This window comes from Sciurus vulgaris (genome assembly GCF_902686455.1).
Source record: "Sciurus vulgaris genome assembly, chromosome: 14".
In the NCBI taxonomy this organism is placed as follows: Eukaryota; Metazoa; Chordata; class Mammalia; order Rodentia; family Sciuridae; genus Sciurus; species Sciurus vulgaris.
The window spans coordinates 29745224-29766799 of NC_136475.1; the positions used below are offsets into that span (position 1 = coordinate 29745224).

General features: G+C 48.5%; 1 protein-coding gene and 2 pseudogenes across 5 annotated transcripts; all 3 read right to left on the minus strand.

Moving 5' to 3' along the window:
- Nucleotides 1-1477: 1477 nt before the first annotated feature.
- LOC306644444 (elongation factor 1-alpha 1-like) lies at nt 1478-2889 on the minus strand (annotated as a pseudogene). Its single transcript has one exon. The product of its transcript is annotated as an elongation factor 1-alpha 1-like (transcript).
- A 5524-nt stretch (nt 2890-8413) lies between these two features.
- LOC306644465 (putative N-acetyltransferase CML1) lies at nt 8414-16795 on the minus strand. Of its 3 annotated transcripts, none has more exons than XM_079111484.1 (2): nt 16481-16795; nt 8414-9383 (listed from the first exon to the last, which is right to left on the minus strand). In XM_079111484.1, the coding sequence occupies exon 2, from the start codon at nt 9312-9314 to the stop codon at nt 8631-8633; it is 684 nt and encodes a 227-aa protein (XP_078967610.1). In that variant the 5' UTR covers nt 9315-9383; nt 16481-16795; the 3' UTR covers nt 8414-8630. The 3 variants fall into 3 exon arrangements, with proteins under 3 accessions (XP_078967610.1, XP_078967609.1, XP_078967611.1); XM_079111483.1 differs by lacking the exon at nt 16481-16795 and adding an exon at nt 9770-9918; XM_079111485.1 differs by lacking the exon at nt 16481-16795 and adding an exon at nt 9518-9708.
- Nucleotides 16796-19053: 2258 nt separating this feature from the next.
- LOC306644445 (elongation factor 1-alpha 1-like) lies at nt 19054-20465 on the minus strand (annotated as a pseudogene). The gene has a single exon. The product of its transcript is annotated as an elongation factor 1-alpha 1-like (transcript).
- Nucleotides 20466-21576: the final 1111 nt, after the last annotated feature.

Here is a 21576-nt window from a genome sequence, read left to right on the forward strand (position 1 = left end):
CTTCTAGTGAGATTCTGTGATAGTAACCAGCCAGAAACCTAAGTCAAGGTGAAAGGCAACAGGTTTATGCACTGTCCATGTTCCCGGTCTCCCCACAATCATCGTCATTTCCAGTTCAGAGCTTAAACTGTGACAAGAGCAGCCTCAGTAAGATGTGGGAGTCACATTAACCTGTGAGAATCATTTCCTTTGTTCATCAGTATAGAATTTAGAGAGCATTGCCATTGGTGGCATTTTAATTGCCCAATTCAGAGACATAAGCGCATTCACATGCTGTGCAAGGAGAACGGATCACAGTGTTTGTCCTTCTTTCCTCCTTTCTGTGCAAACCTGAGTCTCAGGGCTCCTGGTGGAGGTTACAGCCCAAATCCAAGGGAAACTCCAGGACCGAATTACAGGATTGGGAGCTCCCTAGGGCCCCCAAAGTGGCACAAGCAGCATGTCTGGTCAGACTTTGCTGACCTTGCTTCCCTGCTGCCATAAGGAGACAAATCCTTTCTCAGCTAGTTGATGGAGACATGGAGATGAAGATAGGCAGAGGTGTGGGGTGGAGGTGGGGAAGCCATTAGCAGTTGGGGGTTCCCCTGTGCAGTAGGTTTTTGCAAAGGTCCTGCACTTGAACAGAGGGCAGCCTCAGAGAACAATACAGGGGCAGATTCTCCTGTGTCCTCAGCTTCATGGTTGATGCTTTAAGGAAGCTGAGGGCCAGCTAACTTCAAGGTAGAGTCCCTTCTGCTGAAGATGCTGATTTGGCTGATCCAGCTTGTGGGGTCCATTTTCTATGTTCCTTCTGTGAATGTGTCTGTGAGTCAAAGGTCCAAACTCTGAAACTAGATGTTTTGTGAAATGTCTTCCAGTTGGAAGACTTCATGATTCAAGTTCATTGTCATTACTAAGTTATGGGAGGAGTCCCAGAGCCTCTTGGGAAGCTGACTGGAAGTGGGCATTTGCTTCAGATCATGTCAGCATGAATACATAAGGGGCATGTGTGTGGCCTGGATACAAAAGTTCTTATGATCCAGAACTTGCCTGTGGCAGAGACTGGCTGCCAATGAGGCCTGTGTAAGTAAGTAGGGCAAATGAACGACCCAGCCCCAGGGGCTGTAAAATATAATATTCACTCCCTCAGTTAGAATCTTTTAACATTTTTTTTTCTTATTAAACTTTTGTTTTAATGGGTCTCAAAATTCTGTGACAGATTTTTTGGTCAAGTTTTTTCCATTAAAAAGTAATGGTTTTAAAATCTAATAACTTAAAACTACCACACACACACACACACACACCACACACACACACACACACACACTCACACAAACAAATGGTCCTCAAAACATTCTCCTTTCCTCCTGAATATTTTACAATGTATTGTTATCATTAACCAGTCTTTTACTATTAAACTTAAATGGTCAATCGAGACAAAGAGTTCTGAGACCGTTCTTCCACCACTGATTAAGACTGGGGTGGCAGGTGTAATATTCATTACAGATAATATTCATTTAGCCTTCTGAGCTTTCTGGGCAGACTTGGTGACCTTGCCAGCTCCAGCAGCCTTTGTCCACTGCTTTGATGACACCCACAGCAACTGTCTGCCTCATATCACGAACAGCAAAACGACCCAGAGGAGGAGAGTCAGAGAAGCTCTCAACACACATGGGCTTTCCTGGAACCATATCAACGATGGCAGCATCACCAGACTTCAAGAATTTAGGACCATCTTTCAGCTTCTTACCAGAATGGCGATCAATCTTTTCTTTCAGCTCAGCAAACTTGCAAGCAATGTGAGCTGTGTGACGATCCAGTACAGGGGCATAGCCAGCATTGATTTCACCTGGATGGTTCAGGATAATCACCAGAGCAGTGAAACCAGCTGCTTCCATTGGTGGGTCGTTTTTGCTGTCAGCAGCAACATTGCCACAATGAACATCTTTGACAGACACGTTCTTGACATTGAGCCCACATTATCTCCAGGAAGAGCTTCACTCAGAGCTTCATGGTGCATTTCAACAGACTTTACTTCAGTTGTGACATTAACTGGAGCAAAGGTGACCACCATGCCAGGCTTGAGAACTCCAGTCTCCACTCGGCCCACAGGGACAGTACCAATACCACCAAGTTTGTAGACATCCTGGAGGGGCAGATGCAAAGGCTTGTCAGTTGGATGAGTTGGTGCAGGATGCAATCTAAAGCTTCAAACAGTGTGGCTCCACTGGCACTGCCATCTTTACGGGTGACTTTCCATCCCTTGAACCAAGGCATATTAGCACTTGGCTCCAACATGTTGTCACCATTCCAACCAGAAATTGGCACAAATGCTACTGTGTCAGGGTTGTAGCCAGTTTTCTTAATGTAGGTACTGACTTCCTTAATGATTTCCTCGTATCTCTTCTGACTGTAGGGTGGCTCACCACCCTACAATTAACACCAACAATTAGTTGTTTCACACCCAGGGCGTAAGCCAGAAGGGTGTGCTCACGGATCTGCCTATTCTTGGAGATACGAGCTTCAAATTCACCAGCACCAGCAGCAACAATCAGGACAGCACAGTCAGCCTGAGATGTGCCTGTAATCATGTTTTTGATAAAGTCTGTATGTCCTGGGGCATCAGTGATAGTCACATAATACTTGCTGGTCTCAAATTTCCACAGGGAGATGTCAACAGTGATACCACTTCTCATGCTCAGCTTTCAGTTTATCCAAGACCCAGGCATACTTGAATGAGCCCTTTCCCATCTCAGCAACTTTCTTCTCAAAATTTTTCAATGGTTCTTTTGTTGATCCACCACATTTGTAGATCAGATGACCAATAGTGGTAGACTTGCATGAATCTGTGTGTCCAATGACAATGATGTTGATATGAGTCTTTTCCTTTCCCATTTTGGCTTTGATTTAGTGGTGGTTTTCACAACACTTGTGTTCTGGCAGCAAACCCATTGAGAAAAACCTTAAAAATCTTTTCATTAGTGCATTATAGTTCCATAAATCAGCTGGGTTCATTTTTACATAATCATACATGCATGGAATGTAGTTGCTCCATTTCAGTCCCCAGTGTTTCCTCTTTGCCTCCCTCCCTTCCTCCCACCTAGGTTAGAGTCCTTTAGAAAGGAACACATGGACCCACCATACACAATGCTCAGCTAGTGGATTCTGTTGTTGCTGGTGCCAGGAGGTGCTATGAAAGAGTGACATCTTCCCCTTGTTATCTTTGGTTCCATGGTACCAGGTTTTGGACCCCGGAGTCTTGGTCTACTGCTCTCAGAGCCAGAGTAAAAGCCAAGGAAAATGAAAACAAGGATTCTGCTAACTTGTTTTTTTAAAAAAAGAAAAGAAAAGGAGGCTGGAGGGAGCTCAGTACTAGAGCTCCAGCTTAGCATCCATGAGAGCATGTGTTCAAGCCTCAAGACCCAAGAAACACACACATCCCTCCATTTTCTCCCTTTTCTTAGAGCATTGTCTTTAGAAAATGTCATTGTAAAACTTCCTCTGTCCCTCTAAGACCTGTGCAAACCTTAATAGCTAATAAGCCTTTTGCCAGCTTTAACCACAGGACTTCCTCTCAGGGATCTGGGTGCCTGCTTCACAGTGGTACCATCAGAGGAGAAAGGGCCCTGCCTCCTGGTCTCTGGAGGAGGGAGGAGCCTAACATGGCTCTAAGAGGCAAATCATGAAGATTGGAATCCCTTTTCTTTGCCTAAAGCCACTTGGTGAACAGATGAGCAGGTGCCCTAGATGAATGCAGATGAATGCAGAGTGACCAGTGGTGCTGGGGAGTCCTCTACTGGAGGGACTGGTCAGTGTTTGTGAGGTCATCGTGGAGTGGGTGTGTGCTCATTGTACTACAGGACCGCTGTTCTTTCTCGCGACCTACTAGGTCTTCCGTGTAATGAGCGCCACAGGAGGGCTAATGCTTCTCCAGTGATGAAAGTGTTTTCTCTCTCTCCTGCCCCTGCAGAGAGGCTCTCTGTGCTGGGAGGAGATTTCACTGTCAATTCCATTTCTCTGTAGCCAGAGGACTTGCTCTGGGGGCTCCCATAGCCAGGAACATTCTGTTCCTCTGGCATCCAGTTCAGCCACAGCAGAAGCTCTTAGAGGCTTCCTGGCACTCCACAATATTTGGGAAGAGCAATTCAGAGCACTTTCATTGCTTTCTTCTTTTTCTTTTCCTGAGGTGCCTTGTGCATGCCAGGCAAAGAGCACTTTCATTTCATACTCTCCTGGGCAATGTGCCAGGTACCCTTTGCTCATGACCAGCTGGCTCCCTTCTGCACCCAAGGAACCATAGCAGGTGTGGAGAGGCTACTCAGGGGTGCTTTCCAGAAGAGAGTCCTGGGTGTTTGGGGTCCCAAGAGAGTGGGCTTGGGGACTGCAACTCCAGTGGGCTGTGTTCCCTTGCAGAGTTGTGGGACTTTGGCCCTGGGGTCTTCCCCTGGTGGGGTCTTAACTGAACAGAGCTAGAGATAAAACATGAAGTCCTCCTTTAGGTACTGGAAGGGCTAGGTATGTCATAGGTTGGAAAGGCCCTATGAAGCAATGGTTGCATCAGGGTAAATGCCACTGAACTACTTCAGGTACTTGTGGTTGATGCTTGGGGTTATGTTTTTCACTTCTCCTTGCACTCAGGCTCTTCACCAGCTAAACCCTGCTTAGGAACAAGACAGAACACTGGCCAGGCCAAGAACCAATAGCAGAAGGGTCAAGCCATTGCTGAGTAATGCCAGAAAACGTGCACTGGTCAGGCCTCACTACTCAGACCAGCTGGCCTATCTGTGCCTGCCTCTGATCCCCAGATGCACCCTTCCAAAATCCAGCTGGGCAGGCATCCCCAAGGACCCACTCAGTCCCCTGAAGAAAGAGGGGCCTGAGTTGTGCCAACGCTCTTGTGCATGTAACTACTCATAGGTGGAGCCATCAGTGGGCTCCTGGAGAGGAGCTGGCCCTGGGTCTGGGCTCTCAGGCTGGGCTGACCTGCCCGTGAGCTCCAGACATCCCTCCCCTGATGTCCATTCCTAAGCCCCCTGCCGGCCCCTGAGCTCCTCTGCCCGTTTAACCACAGCATATCTCCTCCACCCCTCAGTGTCCACCCAGACAGCATTGGGGAACACCCTGCCTGGGGCAGTTTCCCTCTTTAGCCAGCCTGGGCTGCACAACTCTTTCTGTGGCTGCACATCAGGGTCAAGGCTTTTGGGCACACGGAAGTGTGGCCCTTCTGTGGAGGGAGACCAGATCTCCTCATCAGTTGCTCATCCTGAGGCTCACCTTTGCCCTAGATCTTCTTGTTAGAGTCTTTAGATAATCTGCTGAGGTAGTGGGTCACCTGCCTGCATAGACTCCCCAGAATCCCTTCCCTGCTGACACTCACAAGCGGGCACTGGTTGTGTGCCAGGCCCCTTTTCATCGACTCCTACTCAAACCACCCTACTAAGAGTTGCAATCCACTGCTATCCACCTGCCCACTCCTGTCCCCTTCCTACACTCCAAGTTTGCTCATCACCATCCAGCACACTGAAGATAGGCTATGGGTACATATTTGTTCTTCTATTTAGTAAGTGCTACCAAGCAGGGGCTATTTTCTCTGGTTCACTGATGTATCCTGAGTTCCCAGAACAAGCCTGGCCTCTAGTAGTACTCAGTGAATGTGTGCAGAATGATCCAACAACAGACAGGCAGCTTGTGTATTCCAAGTAGCACAGGTACTGGGAAGACATATATAGAGTAAACTACTAGGCTTAAGGTTCAAAGTCCCCCCCTTGCAAAGCCCCTTCCAAGAATTCCTCTCTGAATTTGCAATTTCTTGTCTTACAGATAGGCTGTAAATGTCTATTCTTTGGGTTCCCTACAACCAGATTGGCTCTGAGGGCAGGGCTGCCTCTGGATGGAAGTATGGATTTAGGAGTCAAACAGACCAGGTATCAAATTCTAGTTACATGTCTATTATGTCTTCACCTCTCCGAGCCCTTTTCCTGACTTGTAAATCTGGGATCAAAGTGGCAATACTCATTGCCACTAGGCACAACAGCCACTCTCTCCCTAAGAAAACCCCTTGACACCATTGCTCCTTCTAACTGTTATATCCTCCTTGAGAGTTTTTGACTTGTCTAAACTCTTTTAATATTTTAGATGAAGTCTACTAAAATGAACCCATGTAAAAGTGTAATTGTTTCCAACATTTATTAACATTCACGATCTGCCACCAACATCTTTACCAAATCCCCAAACATTCCCATCTGTCGAGAGAGTCCCTGTGCTCCAGGAACCATTGCTTCCTGTTGTCGCTTCTCCCTAATGCTGGCAACACCACACACTGTCTGCACAGCCTTTGTTGAATTTGCACATTTATCTCTGATCTCATGGCAGAATTTCCTGCTTATCTTGTAGAGTGCCACAGTCTGAGGTTCTACTGTATCTCTCTTTTCCCTGTTAGCCTACCCCTTGAGCCAGTAAAGCCTCTCCAATGTACAAACACAGGTTCTGAGGACATAAGAGAATTTTGTCCACCCTTGTTTTTACAGGCATCCAGGGAATGTGGAGGCTGCTTTGGGGATGCCACCATTAGGAGTAATGAGGGCCAGAACCCAAGCAGGAAAAGGGCTTCCTCCCTGGTCAGAAGTTATCTTTCCAACCCAATCACCCCTGTACCTTACCTGAAAGTAGTAGTACTGAGCAAATAGAGTTATGGGTGTGTAAAGGGTTAAGAATGTTCCAGGCCAAGGGAACATGGTGCTCAAAGGCCTCCAGCAGAACGAGAGCTTCTTTTGCAGCTAACTAGAGCAGCTGACTCTGGGAAATGAGGGCAGGATCCAGGAAAGAGGAAAGCCAATCTGCACTCTAGGCTCTGAGTTTCCTGGCCACTGAGGGAGCTCTCAGTACTGTTGGAATGGCCTTCCCCAGTGCTCTGGACTACCCCATCATCTTACCATGACAACATTTCCATCCTGGCACCTTCCTGGGTCTCCTGTCCCTCTGGCCTTTGAGCCCTAACAGGGTCTGACCATCTCTGCCTGGGACAGTAAAACAGTTTCCCTGCTATAGGATGAACTTTTCAAAGCACAGGGACCACTATGGACCTCTTTTGTCTTACTCAGCCATTTGCCACTAGGAACTGCTCCTTTTGGCACTGACCTTGTTAGAAAGGAGAGCTGGTGGCAGCAGAGGAGGGAGAGCCTGCAGGGCCTCCTCCCTGTCACACAGGGCCTGTCTTGAGGGCCCACCTTTAAGTGAGAAGGTGAGAACACAATAGTCACCTGATGTGAATGGCAGTGTGGAGGGAGTGGGGAGGGTCAGAAGAATGGGTATATACATTATTGATTTCATAAAAGCACAAATGAGACAGACATGAAGGAAAGGGAGGAACTATTCAAGGGTTAGGGTTGGTATTCAAGGCCAAGGGCAGGAGAAAACTGTGACAGGACACTAAGGCCTATGGTCCTAGAAAACCAGTCTCTCAAGTTTGGACCAAGTCCATGAGCAAGGTTAAGGGTTTCCATGTAGGTGAAATGAGCATATGACAAGGCTGGATGCCAATACTGAACAGGCTGTAGCCCAAGTGACCCCTAAATGCTGAGAAATAGAAAATAAGGTGAGAAAGATCTCCCAACACTGCCTAAGGGTCAGAAGTTTATGGATCAGTATCACATGGACCATCTGGGTCGGGACTCCTCCTCTGGGTTAGGCTCCAAGCACACATGAACATGCCGGAGATACAGCCTAAGCAGCTGGGAGAGGGCAACAGTCCTGCACACATCAGCACTGACCCAGGTCCCAACTCTCCCCCGTCTGGATCTGTCCTGAGGCACCGATGAAGATATGGAGACTGTGAACATATGGGACCAGGCTGGGTGCCAATCTGGGTTAATTTTGGGACACTCCCCTCTCCCACGTCCTCCTCCAGGACACACAGGAAGGTTCCACATACAACCTCCCTTCAGTCAGGTTGGCCCCTGAGAATGGGTCCTGCCAGCCCATGAGGGTTGCCCCATAGCCAGGTTTTCCCATAAAAACATCCCCTTCCATTGACAGCCACTGTCCCACTCCTGTGGAGGGACAGAACACTAGGTTGAATACATCACTGTACCATTTCTTTTCATAGGCCCACATCCTGTCCCGTTGCTCTGTGACTCTGCAGCTCCTTCACTACTGAGCCAGCTTCATTTCTCCCTGAGTCTGGGATGTTTCCACAAGTGACACTTGCATGGACATAAAAACATCTTTGCTCCTTTCTCCTTTTGCATTGGCTGCTCTGCAGCGACTTTGAAACCTGCCACAGTTGGCCTGCTGGGACAAGATGAAGTACAGTGTCACTGGCACTGCAGTCAATCCAGGACATTTCCATAGGTATCCTGAGACCCAGAGAGCCACCCACCAGAGACCAGGAGAATCTACTGGCCCACAGACATATAAGCAATGTGTGTCTGCATAATTGTCTTGACTTTTTATTTATATGACATAATTGTGGTGGGAGTCAAATGAGTCACTGTCACCTAGAAGCACAGAATGGAGAACCACCTTGAAATCAAACAGAGTGGACTCAGATGTGCACCAGCAATGAGTTTGCATTCTTTGTTACACCAAAATGCCAGGTTTCTTTGTGCTACAGGACTGTCAATCAGATCCTGACTGATACACAAGACAATAGCTCATGGGTCTCCTTCCTGTGCAGATGGGAGGTAGTACATTAGACGAATGGTAGAAATGTCCATTAGTCTAAAGCTCTTGTTAAAGAAGTACTCTCCTGTCTTCTGGAAGCCCATGCGCAGGTAGAGGGTCAGAGCAGCCTGCTGTACTATGCTAGTATCAAGGATAACCTCACTGTAGCCCTGAGCCTGTGCAAACTGGAGGACAGTCATAACCAGGGCTTTCCCTAGCCCCTCACCTCGGTGCTCCAAGGCCACAGAGAGATGAAGCAGCTGCAGTTGCTTCCTCCCCAAGGGGGCGTCCTCCACTGGCAGAGCACCCACTATGCCTGCCACCTGTCCCCCAGACTCGGCGACCCAGAAGCAGGAGCCACAGGCCCTCAGGTAGGATTTAGTGATGTCAGCAAGGTCTGTGTGCAAACACGTGACCACATACTTCCTCCAAGGGTATCTGGCCAGGAGCCATAGGAACACAAGGAGAGTGACATTGGATCCAAGAGCCAGGAGCCAGGAGCCAGTGGCCAGGAGTAGGGAGACAGGTACCCCAAGTAAGAGCAGGATTGTTTGTGGCAACTTCAGTGTGTGGTGAAAGGTGGCGGGGATGTGCTCCACCATCCCTTGGGAGAACAAGTCCAGGACCCTTTTTCGGTCACTCTCCTGGTATTTGCGGATGGGATGAGGTGCCATGGGGAGACTTCTGTGTCTTCAGTTTCCACAAGAGGCAGTTAAACCTTTATGCACGCCTTCCTTGAAGCCCTGGAGGAGAGAGAGGAAGTCACGTGAGTGTCCCCGGCCACCCGGGAACTTAGACAGTTCAAATATGTGTCTTTACTATCACCCAGAAAGAAACAGGCCAGCACCACCGGGAGGAGGTGCAGGAAAAGAAACACCTGATGAAACCCTGGTTCCTCCCATTTCTAGCAGTGTGTCCTTGGGCATGTCTCTTAACCTCTGAGCCTCTGTTGTCTTCATCTGCAGGAGAGGGTAAAATATCAGCAGCCTTCAACAGTTGTTTTGAAATTTAAAAGAATGACTTATATAAGCACTGACATATACAGACCCCACCCCTCTGTGTGAGTCAACTTTTCATCTTGTGACCAAAATACCTGACAAGAGAGAAGGAAAGATTAATTTTTGCTCACGGTTTTAAGGTTCAGTCCTTTGTCAGCTGGCTGCAGGGCAGAAACATCAAGGCAGAAGTTTGTGGTGGAGGAAAACTGATGGATTCAAGGCAGTCGGGAAACTGATAGAGGACCAGCAAGAGAGAAAGAAAGAGAGAGAGAAGAGGGACCTGGGAGATAATACCCCTTGCAGGGCACGCCCCCAGTGACTACTTCCTCCATCTAGGACACGCCTCCCAGTAGTCCATTCAACTATCAATGGATTATTCCATTGAAGGGAACTTTTTGAGTGCTTGTGTGGGTGTGGGTGGGGGGGCATAGTAAGGTTTGAATCTGGAATGTTCCCCCAGAGTTCATGTATTGAAAGCATAGTCCTCAATGCAGCAAGGTTTGGAGCAGGACTTTTAGGCTCATGAGGGCTCTGGCCTTATCAATGGACTAAACCATGAAGAGCTAAATGAACTACTGGGAGGTGGGACCTAGTTGTAGGAAGTAGGTCACTGGGGGCGTGCCCTAGAGGGAATTGTCTTTCCTCCAGCCCCTTCCTTTCTCTCCTTTGCTTCCTGGCTGCCTGTAGTTTAGCAGTTTGCCTCTGCCATAATCCATGGCTATCCTGTTTCTGCTTCAGAAACAGATGACCATGAATTGGATCCTCTGAAAATGTGAGCCCAAATAAGTTTTTCCTTCTCTAAGTTGTTTTTCTCAGGTATTTTAGTTGCAGCTGCAAACTATGCACCATCCAACCTCATTACTACAGTATCATGGGCTCTCTGAATATATTGGCACAAATAGATGACACACTATGACAATCACAACTCTTATCCCTAGACCTTTGGGAATCCCCACGCAAGGGTATATATTGTACAAATCCTTTTCCCAAAGCAGAAGTTTCAGTGAAATCTCGTTTCCCAAGTGCTAAGGAGTAGGCTGCCAAGAAGGCAGAGGGCCAAGCACAGAGAACAATGCAGCTTTGAGATCCCTAAAAAGTTTTGGGACTCCATTACCACATTGAGACCCACAATCATGCACTCCTCCACTCACCAACTTCCCCAGGCTGAGAGTGCCCAGGGTCACCTCAGCCTCCACCTTGGGCTGGCATCCAGGAGACACTGTCTAGGGCCTGCCCACCTGTGGAGAGCAGATCTGGGTGGCCACCTCATTGGCTGATTCATGAATGTTTCAAAATCATAAATCCCAAGGGTAAGGGCTGGGCTGAGACAAAGCAGAGTGCCCAAGCCATTCACCTTCCTAACCGGGAAATTGGCCTGTGGGGTCAGCAAGATCCAGCCCAGTCCATGGCTCCTCACCTTAGGAAGTCCAGTACCTCAGGTCACAGCATCTCTCACATAACGCCCAGTGCTCTCTCAAGTCCACCCCAGTGCTTTCCCACACCTTGGGATCTGAGGACTGTGCCACTAACCTTGGACTCTCATCACAGGCAATAGATGAGGTCCCCTGGCTCAGCAACAAGGTGCTTCACAGCTGGGCTTCTCCCCACTTCAGCTCTACTGGTCCAGGTAAAATTCACTCTTGGCACTCCCCACACTGGCCTCCTCTGTAGCCTCTCCTTTCCTGCCTTCACTCACTGAGCAATGCTCTTGACCCTGCTGTGGGGCTGCAGGGTCCTTTCCAGCACCGGCAATGCTGACAGCAGCTGATCGGCACCCAACAGTAGACAGCTGCCTCGTGCAAGTGGAGGCCTGGGGACGGTGACACCACAGGGCATGAATCTGTGTGGAGAATGTGGCACTGACTAAGGGCTTGGGGTCCTCTGAGGAGCCTGGTGTAGGTGAAATGGGTGAAGCTGGAGGCAGGACATAGATGCCTCACTCGGTACCATAGGGGTTGGGATGGAGTCCGATGCAGAGGTCCCGGGAAGCCATAGCCCCAGGGATGAGGCCACCAAACTGCCTCAAAAACTTGGTGCAGCTTATGAAATCTAAGTTGTACAAAAACTGGAAAGAGGTTCACTGACTGGGGAGCCACAAAACAAGCTTCCCTGTCCCTCCCTCCTTAACACAGCCCCTTCCAAGAATCCTTTATGTGGATTTGCAGCTTTATATTCCTCGGGTAGTCCATAGGCTCAGGCGCCCTACTACCAGATTTGCTCTGAGAGCAGACCTGCCTTTTGGTGGAAATATGAATTTTGGAGTCAAACAGACTTGGGTTCAAATACAACTCCACTCCAATATGTGTCTTCTCCTGTCTGACTCCTGTCCCTGATTTGTGAATCTGGGGCCAAAGGGCAGCGTCCACTGGTTCTGTGCACAACAGTCACCTCTTAGAAAACTTCAACATCATGGCTCTCTCTAATCTTTAGATGCTCCTTATGGATTCAGAGACATTCAAACACTTTGCTTCTAATTTTTTAGATGATAACAATGTGACATGAAGTGAGCCGACAAAGTGTAAAATCTGTGACATTGGTATATTCACACTGTTGTGCCACCACCACCTACATCAAATCCCAAAACATCCACCTCAGCTGAAGAGGGACCTTGTACTACTGGGGCCATCCCTCCCCATTGACTTCTCTCCCAAATCTAGCAACGCCCCAAACTGTCTGCATAATCACCTTTGGATTTGCACACTTCCTATCAGAAAAATGCCTTGTTTATCTTGTAGAGTACTGCAGTCTGAGGTACTCTACAACATGCATCTCCCTTTTCCCCTTAGCCCACTCCTTGACCCAGAAATACCCCCCCCCCAAATGCACAAACACAGGTCTTGGGAACATTAAAGGCTTTCTGTCCACCCATGTTTTCAACAGGTATTCAGGGAATGCAGCAACAGTTTTGGGAACCCAACTGTGAGGAGCAACAGACTAAATCCCAAGGAGGTCACAATGCAGGCAAGTCAAGGCTTCCTCCATGGTCAGAAGTGAACTTTCCAAAGGAGTCATCCCTCCCCTGAAAGCAGTGGTACTCAGCGCACCAAGGTAGGGATGGTGAGAAAGACAGACTGTTCCATGGTGTTCATAGGCCTCCAGCAGAATGGAGCTTCCTTACTGAGCAAACTAGAGCAGATGACTGTGTTTGGGGAGTGAGGACAGGAGTTAGAGCATAAGGCCAAGATGAAGTTCTTTCTGTGAGTTTCCAGAGGTAGAGAATCTGGTCCCTGCAGGGAGCCTTAACCATTGTTGGGGTGGTGTCTTTGGATGGCCATCCCCAGTGCCCAGAACTCCCCTGTCCCTTTACCATGACACCCTTTCCATTCTGGGCCCTTCCTTGACCTCCTTGTCCCCCTGTCCTCTGACCATGTACATCTGGGAGGAGTAAAACTCATTCCCTGCTATTGAATGAACTCTCAAAGCACAGGCACCACTGTGGACTTTCTTCATGTCTGTGCCAGCTCTGTGCCCACTGGGAATTGTCCTGGAGGCACTTCTTGCTGGGCAAGGAGAGTTGCTGGCAGCAGAGAAAGGGAGGGACCACATGGCCTCCTTCTCTCCAACTCACAGGGACTGTCCTGAGGGCCCAACATTAAGAAGCTACATCACAGGTCAGGGGACAAAAGACACCTGATGTGAATAGCAGGGGAGGCCAACACCTGTGTGGATAGTTGAGGATTTGAGAAGCACGAAGGAGGCAGACCTGAAGGTGGGGGTGTGCTATCATAGAGTGTTGCAGCTGGCCATCAATGCCAGCAGCGCTTAGAGTTGCATTGAGGGGGCAGATTTCAGATGGGTTGTGGATAACCAGTTATTTATGTTTGGTACGATCCCATGGCATGGCAAAGATCTCCACCTACATGAAAAGGGCCTGTGACATGGGACTGTTGGCAGGATGGGGCAGGATATGACCTGCCTGTCTCAGTGGAAATGGGCTATGAGCAGAAGTCGCTACCACGGAGGGAAATGACCTCCAAACTGCTCCAGGGTCACAAGACCTGACGAAGGGGTACCTGGACTCCCTGGAGCAGCAGGAGCTCAGCCTCTGGGTCGAGGGAAACCTGTGAGAGCTTCAGAGGGACAGCCCTGCTAACATCAGCACCGAACCACCACACAACTCACCCTGTGTCGGAAGCTTCTAGGATGACAAAATCAGGCCTGAGGCACCTATGGAATTCTAAACTCCCTCAGCATTTAGAGAGTCTGGTTCTGACTGATTCCTAAGCATAGCAGATCTGGTCTACTTGCCAATCCCATGTGGTCTTCTAGACAAACAGGAAGTGTCATGACTGACCTCCCCTCAGTTGTGTAGGCCCTTGTGACTGGGTTCAGGCAGCACCTTGAGGGTTGTTCCATATCCAGTTCTTCCCATGAAAACCTGCCTCCCTCCATTCTCACCCAACTTCTTCCCACGAGCCAGGGACCAGGAAGGAGTGGAGGTAGAGCAAGTCACTGTCCCAGTTCAACCCACACAGTAGGGGGCTTCATGCCACCCCTGTGCTCTGTGACTCTGCAGCTGCTCTACTACAGAGCCAACTCCATTTCTCCCTCCTAGCCTGGAAGTTTTCACAGGTGACACTTTCAGGAACTCAGAAAAGCTATTTCTCCATTCTGCTATAGGCTTTGCTGTTCTGCAGTGACCTTGAACCCTGCTTAAGGTGGAACTGGATGCAGCCCAGTATCCTTGGCACTTCATTCAACCCAGGACATTAGAAAAGGCCACCTGAGGCCCATGTGCTGCCCAGCCAAGCCTAGCAGAACCTGCTTTCCCGCAGGCACTAAAGCATAATGTATGTGTATTATTGTTTTCTGTTGGTTTTATGCAACATTGTTTTGTGAATAGATAACTCAAAAGGGGACAATCCAAAAAGACTGAAGCAGAGACCTATCCAACACATTGGACTCAATTGTGCAAGAGCAATGGGCTTTTATTGTTTATACCACCGAAATGTCAGGGTTTGCTTGTTACTAGAGTAGAGATGATCAGATCCTGACTGATACACAAGAAAATAGGTCCTAGTCCCTCTTCTGGAACAGATGGGAGACGGTACCTTAAATGAAACTTAGTAATGGCTGATAAATTCCAACCCGTCCAAAGGAAGACTGGCCTGTCTTCGGGAAGCCCATATTCTGGTAATGACCACAGCACTATATCATACCATGGTAGCCTAAAGAACAATTTTATCGTAGCTCTGGGCTTGGGCAAAGTGGAAGAGAGTCCTGATAGGCCTTTTGCGATCCTGTATCTCAGTGTTCCATGACCACTGAGAGGTGAAGCAGCTGCAGTTACTTCCTGCCACCAGGAGAGCACTCACTGTGCCCATACCTGCCCCTTTGACTCAGCCACCCAGTAGCAGAGCCACACACACTCATGTGGGATTTGGTGATGTCAGCCAGGTCTGTGTGCAAACACAGGGCCACGTGAGACTTCCAGGAGTATATAGAAAGGTGCCCCTGGAAAATGAGGAGGACAACAGTAGACAAGATGGCAGGAGCCAGGAGCCAGTGACCAGGAGTTGGGTGAGAGGCATCCCAAGTAAGAGCAGGAAGGTTTGGGGCAGCATCAGCATGTAGCAGAACATGGCAGGGATGTGCTCAGTCTCCCCACTGGAGAAGAGGGCCAGGACACTTTGTGGTCACTCTCCTGGTACTTGCAGATGTGATCAGGAGCCATGGGGAGACTTCTGTGTGTGCAGACTCAAGGTCCAGCAGAGGCAGCTAGGCCTGCCTGAAGACCTTCCAGGCAACCCTGGAAAAGAGATGGAAGCCATGTGAATGTCCCTCTGTCACCAGGCCTCCGGAAACCACAGAGACCCTGCTGAATGGTGTGCCTCACAACACCTGATCTGAACCGTGGATTCTCCCTCTCTAGCTGTGGGGAATCGGGTATGTCGCTAAAGCTCTCTGAGCCTGTGTGTCTTCATCAGCAGAACAGGGAAAAATAATAGCTGCCTCCTAGATTTATTCTGAAGATTTCATAGATAACTCCAATAAAGCTGTGATGAATGCAGTCCCTTCCCCTTCCCCCTCATTAACCCATTGTGGGCTCTCTAAACTCGTGGTACATGAGGATGGTCCCCTGTGGCAGTCAAACCACATTTTCCCAGCCCTTTGGATTCTATCCAGGATTCATACTGGAGGAATCCGTGTTCCTAAGCACAAGGTTCAGCAAAGCCTCCTGCCTGATTAGAGGTTTGACTGCTGAGACGGCAAACGACTAAGCACTCATATCATCCTGGCCTTGAGATTTCTACCAAGTACGAGACTCTAGGCCTGCTTAGACCCCTGACCTTGCACCCATTTTCTTTCGCATACTACCACAGAGACACGGGGGTCCAGGTTGGCCTCAGGCCTCAGCCTAGGACTGGCATCCAGGAGAGACTGTCCAGCACCCTCCCTACTTCTGGGGAGAGACCTGGTTGCCCACGTCACCTGGCTTTTGGATACTTGTTAATCATAAACTCCAGGGTGTTGGATCTGGCTTGTGATGGAGAAGGGAGTCCAAGTTCCACACACCTTTGTTAGCCCTAGGTAAAAAATCTGCCAGGAAAGAAGGATCTGGAATGGCTGAGTGATCTGCCTCTTGTGGGAGTCCTGCCACCCACTTCCTATTTGCTTAAAGCCACACTGCATCTCATCCGGCATCCTTGACCCACTCTGAGGCTAATTCTGATCCTTGCTCATATCTGCTAATATCCTAGATTCTGTGCCTCTCACCCTGGGGTCTCCCATAGCAGTCGAGGTCCTCTGGCTCAGCAACAAGGTGCTTCACAGCTGGATTTCTCCCCACCCAAGCTTTCCTAGTCCAGGTAAAATCCATCCTTGGCAGTTCCCACGCTCACCTCCTCGGTCTCTCCTCTTCTTCCTTCTTTCATTCCACAAAGCTCCTGCTGCAGCTGCTGGTCTTCAGGTGTCCCTGCAGAGCGGCCAGCAGTACAGGTGACATTCAGCTGACAGGCCGCTGACCATGGGCAAATACTCTGGTGATTGCTCAGGGCTGGAGTCAGCAGACTTCCTGCATATTTTAGCCGAGGATGTACCTCACTAAGACATGCAAGTGCAAATCAGAAGAACAAAATTCTTTCTCTGTGCAACTTTCTCTCCTCTCTGGAAGGGAAATATCGAAACTGAGCTCAAACTGTGCCATGCGCCCTATCCTTGCAGACCACTCCCATCCCTGACTTTCTCCTCTCATGGCTGCCTGAGCAGGATGACACCAGAAGCCAGCATTGGTTACTGGTATTTCACTCATGTTTATTGTGGGCCAGGGGCCACTGGGGACCTGAGATGAGCAGAGACGTGGCCATTGAGGGCACTTACATTGAAGGAGCACCTCAAGAGCATGGGTGTCTCGGGGACAGGTGAATGGCCTCACAGCTGTGACAAGGGCTGGGAAGTGGAGACAGATGGGTGGTCCAGTGGGAGAGAGGAAAATGCAGCTTCTTGAGGAAGAATCTTGGGTCATGACCCAAAGTGAGTGGGCCTCCACAGGCCAAGATCGGAGCTTCTCAAACTGAGGGTCCAGAGGCCTGCAGTCCTGAGGCCAAACAAAAGCACGTGTGTTAGAGAAGCATGGAGACATGCCTGCCCAGGGAGAGAGTGGCTGAGGGCAACAGGGGCCTGGTCATGCAGGTCCACAACCAGGTTATATAGCATGGACTCTACTGCAGGAGGATTGAGCCATACGTATGCTTTTAGCTTGGGAGCAAAAAGATCAGTCCGCATGCACCTTGTGTGTGTTATGGTGTGTGCTTCTCTTGGGTCGTATGTGGAAAATATATCCAGGGAGGTAGAAATGGTAGCACATTTCCCCAAGAATCAAGTGCAGCCTCTGAGGTGGAAAGAGGCCCCCAGGTACAGGTGTGCATATTGCTCACAAAATCACATAGCCTTTGATTGTGACTAGTGTGAACTCAGTCGAGCATGCAGGTGAGTGCTTCTAGTGAGATTCTGTGATAGTAACCAGCCAGAAACCTAAGTCAAGGTGAAAGGCAACAGGTTTATGCACTGTCCATGTTCCCGGTCTCCCCACAATCATCGTCATTTCCAGTTCAGAGCTTAAACTGTGACAAGAGCAGCCTCAGTAAGATGTGGGAGTCACATTAACCTGTGAGAATCATTTCCTTTGTTCATCAGTATAGAATTTAGAGAGCATTGCCATTGGTGGCATTTTAATTGCCCAATTCAGAGACATTAAGCGCATTCACATGCTGTGCAAGGAGAACGGATCACAGTGTTTGTCCTTCTTTCCTCCTTTCTGTGCAAACCTGAGTCTCAGGGCTCCTGGTGGGAGGTTACAGCCCAAATCCAAGGGAAACTCCAGGACCGAATTACAGGATTGGGAGCTCCCTAGGGCCCCCAAAGTGGCACAAGCAGCATGTCTGGTCAGACTTTGCTGACCTTGCTTCCCTGCTGCCATAAGGAGACAAATCCTTTCTCAGCTAGTTGATGGAGACATGGAGATGAAGATAGGCAGAGGTGTGGGGTGGAGGTGGGGAAGCCATTAGCAGTTGGGGGTTCCCCTGTGCAGTAGGTTTTTGCAAAGGTCCTGCACTTGAACAGAGGGCAGCCTCAGAGAACAATACAGGGGCAGATTCTCCTGTGTCCTCAGCTTCATGGTTGATGCTTTAAGGAAGCTGAGGGCCAGCTAACTTCAAGGTAGAGTCCCTTCTGCTGAAGATGCTGATTTGGCTGATCCAGCTTTGTGGGTCCATTTTCTATGTTCCTTCTGTGAATGTGTCTGTGAGTCAAAGGTCCAAACTCTGAAACTAGATGTTTTGTGAAATGTCTTCCAGTTGGAAGACTTCATGATTCAAGTTCATTGTCATTACTAAGTTATGGGAGGAGTCCCAGAGCCTCTTGGGAAGCTGACTGGAAGTGGGCATTTGCTTCAGATCATGTCAGCATGAATACATAAGGGGCATGTGTGTGGCCTGGATACAAAAGTTCTTATGATCCAGAACTTGCCTGTGGCAGAGACTGGCTGCCAATGAGGCCTGTGTAAGTAAGTAGGGCAAATGAACGACCCAGCCCCAGGGGCTGTAAAATATAATATTCACTCCCTCAGTTAGAATCTTTTAACATTTTTTTTTCTTATTAAACTTTTGTTTTAATGGGTCTCAAAATTCTGTGACAGATTTTTGGTCAAGTTTTTTCCATTAAAAAGTAATGGTTTTAAAATCTAATAACTTAAAACTACCACACACACACACACACACACACACACACACACACACACACACACTCACACAAACAAATGGTCCTCAAAACATTCTCCTTTCCTCCTGAATATTTTACAATGTATTGTTATCATTAACCAGTCTTTTACTATTAAACTTAAATGGTCAATCGAGACAAAGAGTTCTGAGACCGTTCTTCCACCACTGATTAAGACTGGGGTGGCAGGTGTAATATTCATTACAGATAATATTCATTTAGCCTTCTGAGCTTTCTGGGCAGACTTGGTGACCTTGCCAGCTCCAGCAGCCTTTGTCCACTGCTTTGATGACACCCACAGCAACTGTCTGCCTCATATCACGAACAGCAAAACGACCCAGAGGAGGAGAGTCAGAGAAGCTCTCAACACACATGGGCTTTCCTGGAACCATATCAACGATGGCAGCATCACCAGACTTCAAGAATTTAGGACCATCTTTCAGCTTCTTACCAGAATGGCGATCAATCTTTTCTTTCAGCTCAGCAAACTTGCAAGCAATGTGAGCTGTGTGACGATCCAGTACAGGGGCATAGCCAGCATTGATTTCACCTGGATGGTTCAGGATAATCACCAGAGCAGTGAAACCAGCTGCTTCCATTGGTGGGTCGTTTTTGCTGTCAGCAGCAACATTGCCACAATGAACATCTTTGACAGACACGTTCTTGACATTGAGCCCACATTATCTCCAGGAAGAGCTTCACTCAGAGCTTCATGGTGCATTTCAACAGACTTTACTTCAGTTGTGACATTAACTGGAGCAAAGGTGACCACCATGCCAGGCTTGAGAACTCCAGTCTCCACTCGGCCCACAGGGACAGTACCAATACCACCAATTTTGTAGACATCCTGGAGGGGCAGATGCAAAGGCTTGTCAGTTGGATGAGTTGGTGCAGGATGCAATCTAAAGCTTCAAACAGTGTGGCTCCACTGGCACTGCCATCTTTACGGGTGACTTTCCATCCCTTGAACCAAGGCATATTAGCACTTGGCTCCAACATGTTGTCACCATTCCAACCAGAAATTGGCACAAATGCTACTGTGTCAGGGTTGTAGCCAGTTTTCTTAATGTAGGTACTGACTTCCTTAATGATTTCCTCGTATCTCTTCTGACTGTAGGGTGGCTCACCACCCTACAATTAACACCAACAATTAGTTGTTTCACACCCAGGGCGTAAGCCAGAAGGGTGTGCTCACGGATCTGCCTATTCTTGGAGATACGAGCTTCAAATTCACCAGCACCAGCAGCAACAATCAGGACAGCACAGTCAGCCTGAGATGTGCCTGTAATCATGTTTTTGATAAAGTCTGTATGTCCTGGGGCATCAGTGATAGTCACATAATACTTGCTGGTCTCAAATTTCCACAGGGAGATGTCAACAGTGATACCACTTCTCATGCTCAGCTTTCAGTTTATCCAAGACCCAGGCATACTTGAATGAGCCCTTTCCCATCTCAGCAACTTTCTTCTCAAAATTTTCAATGGTTCTTTTGTTGATCCCACCACATTTGTAGATCAGATGACCAATAGTGGTAGACTTGCATGAATCTGTGTGTCCAATGACAATGATGTTGATATGAGTCTTTTCCTTTCCCATTTTGGCTTTGATTTAGTGGTGGTTTTCACAACACTTGTGTTCTGGCAGCAAACCCATTGAGAAAAACCTTAAAAATCTTTTCATTAGTGCATTATAGTTCCATAAATCAGCTGGGTTCATTTTTACATAATCATACATGCATGGAATGTAGTTGCTCCATTTCAGTCCCCAGTGTTTCCTCTTTGCCTCCCTCCCTTCCTCCCACCTAGGTTAGAGTCCTTTAGAAAGGAACACATGGACCCACCATACACAATGCTCAGCTAGTGGATTCTGTTGTTGCTGGTGCCAGGAGGTGCTATGAAAGAGTGACATCTTCCCCTTGTTATCTTTGGTTCCATGGTACCAGGTTTTGGACCCCGGAGTCTTGGTCTACTGCTCTCAGAGCCAGAGTAAAAGCCAAGGAAAATGAAAACAAGGATTCTGCTAACTTGTTTTTTAAAAAAAAGAAAAGAAAAGGAGGCTGGAGGGAGCTCAGTACTAGAGCTCCAGCTTAGCATCCATGAGAGCATGTGTTCAAGCCTCAAGACCCAAGAAACACACACATCCCTCCATTTTCTCCCTTTTCTTAGAGCATTGTCTTTAGAAAATGTCATTGTAAAACTTCCTCTGTCCCTCTAAGACCTGTGCAAACCTTAATAGCTAATAAGCCTTTTGCCAGCTTTAACCACAGGACTTCCTCTCAGGGATCTGGGTGCCTGCTTCACAGTGGTACCATCAGAGGAGAAAGGGCCCTGCCTCCTGGTCTCTGGAGGAGGGAGGAGCCTAACATGGCTCTAAGAGGCAAATCATGAAGATTGGAATCCCTTTTTCTTTGCCTAAAGCCACTTGGTGAACAGATGAGCAGGTGCCCTAGATGAATGCAGATGAATGCAGAGTGACCAGTGGTGCTGGGGAGTCCTCTACTGGAGGACTGGTCAGTGTTTGTGAGGTCATCGTGGAGTGGGTGTGTGCTCATTGTACTACAGGACCGCTGTTCTTTCTCGCGACCTACTAGGTCTTCCGTGTAATGAGCGCCACAGGAGGGCTAATGCTTCTCCAGTGATGAAAGTGTTTTCTCTCTCTCCTGCCCCTGCAGAGAGGCTCTCTGTGCTGGGAGGAGATTTCACTGTCAATTCCATTTCTCTGT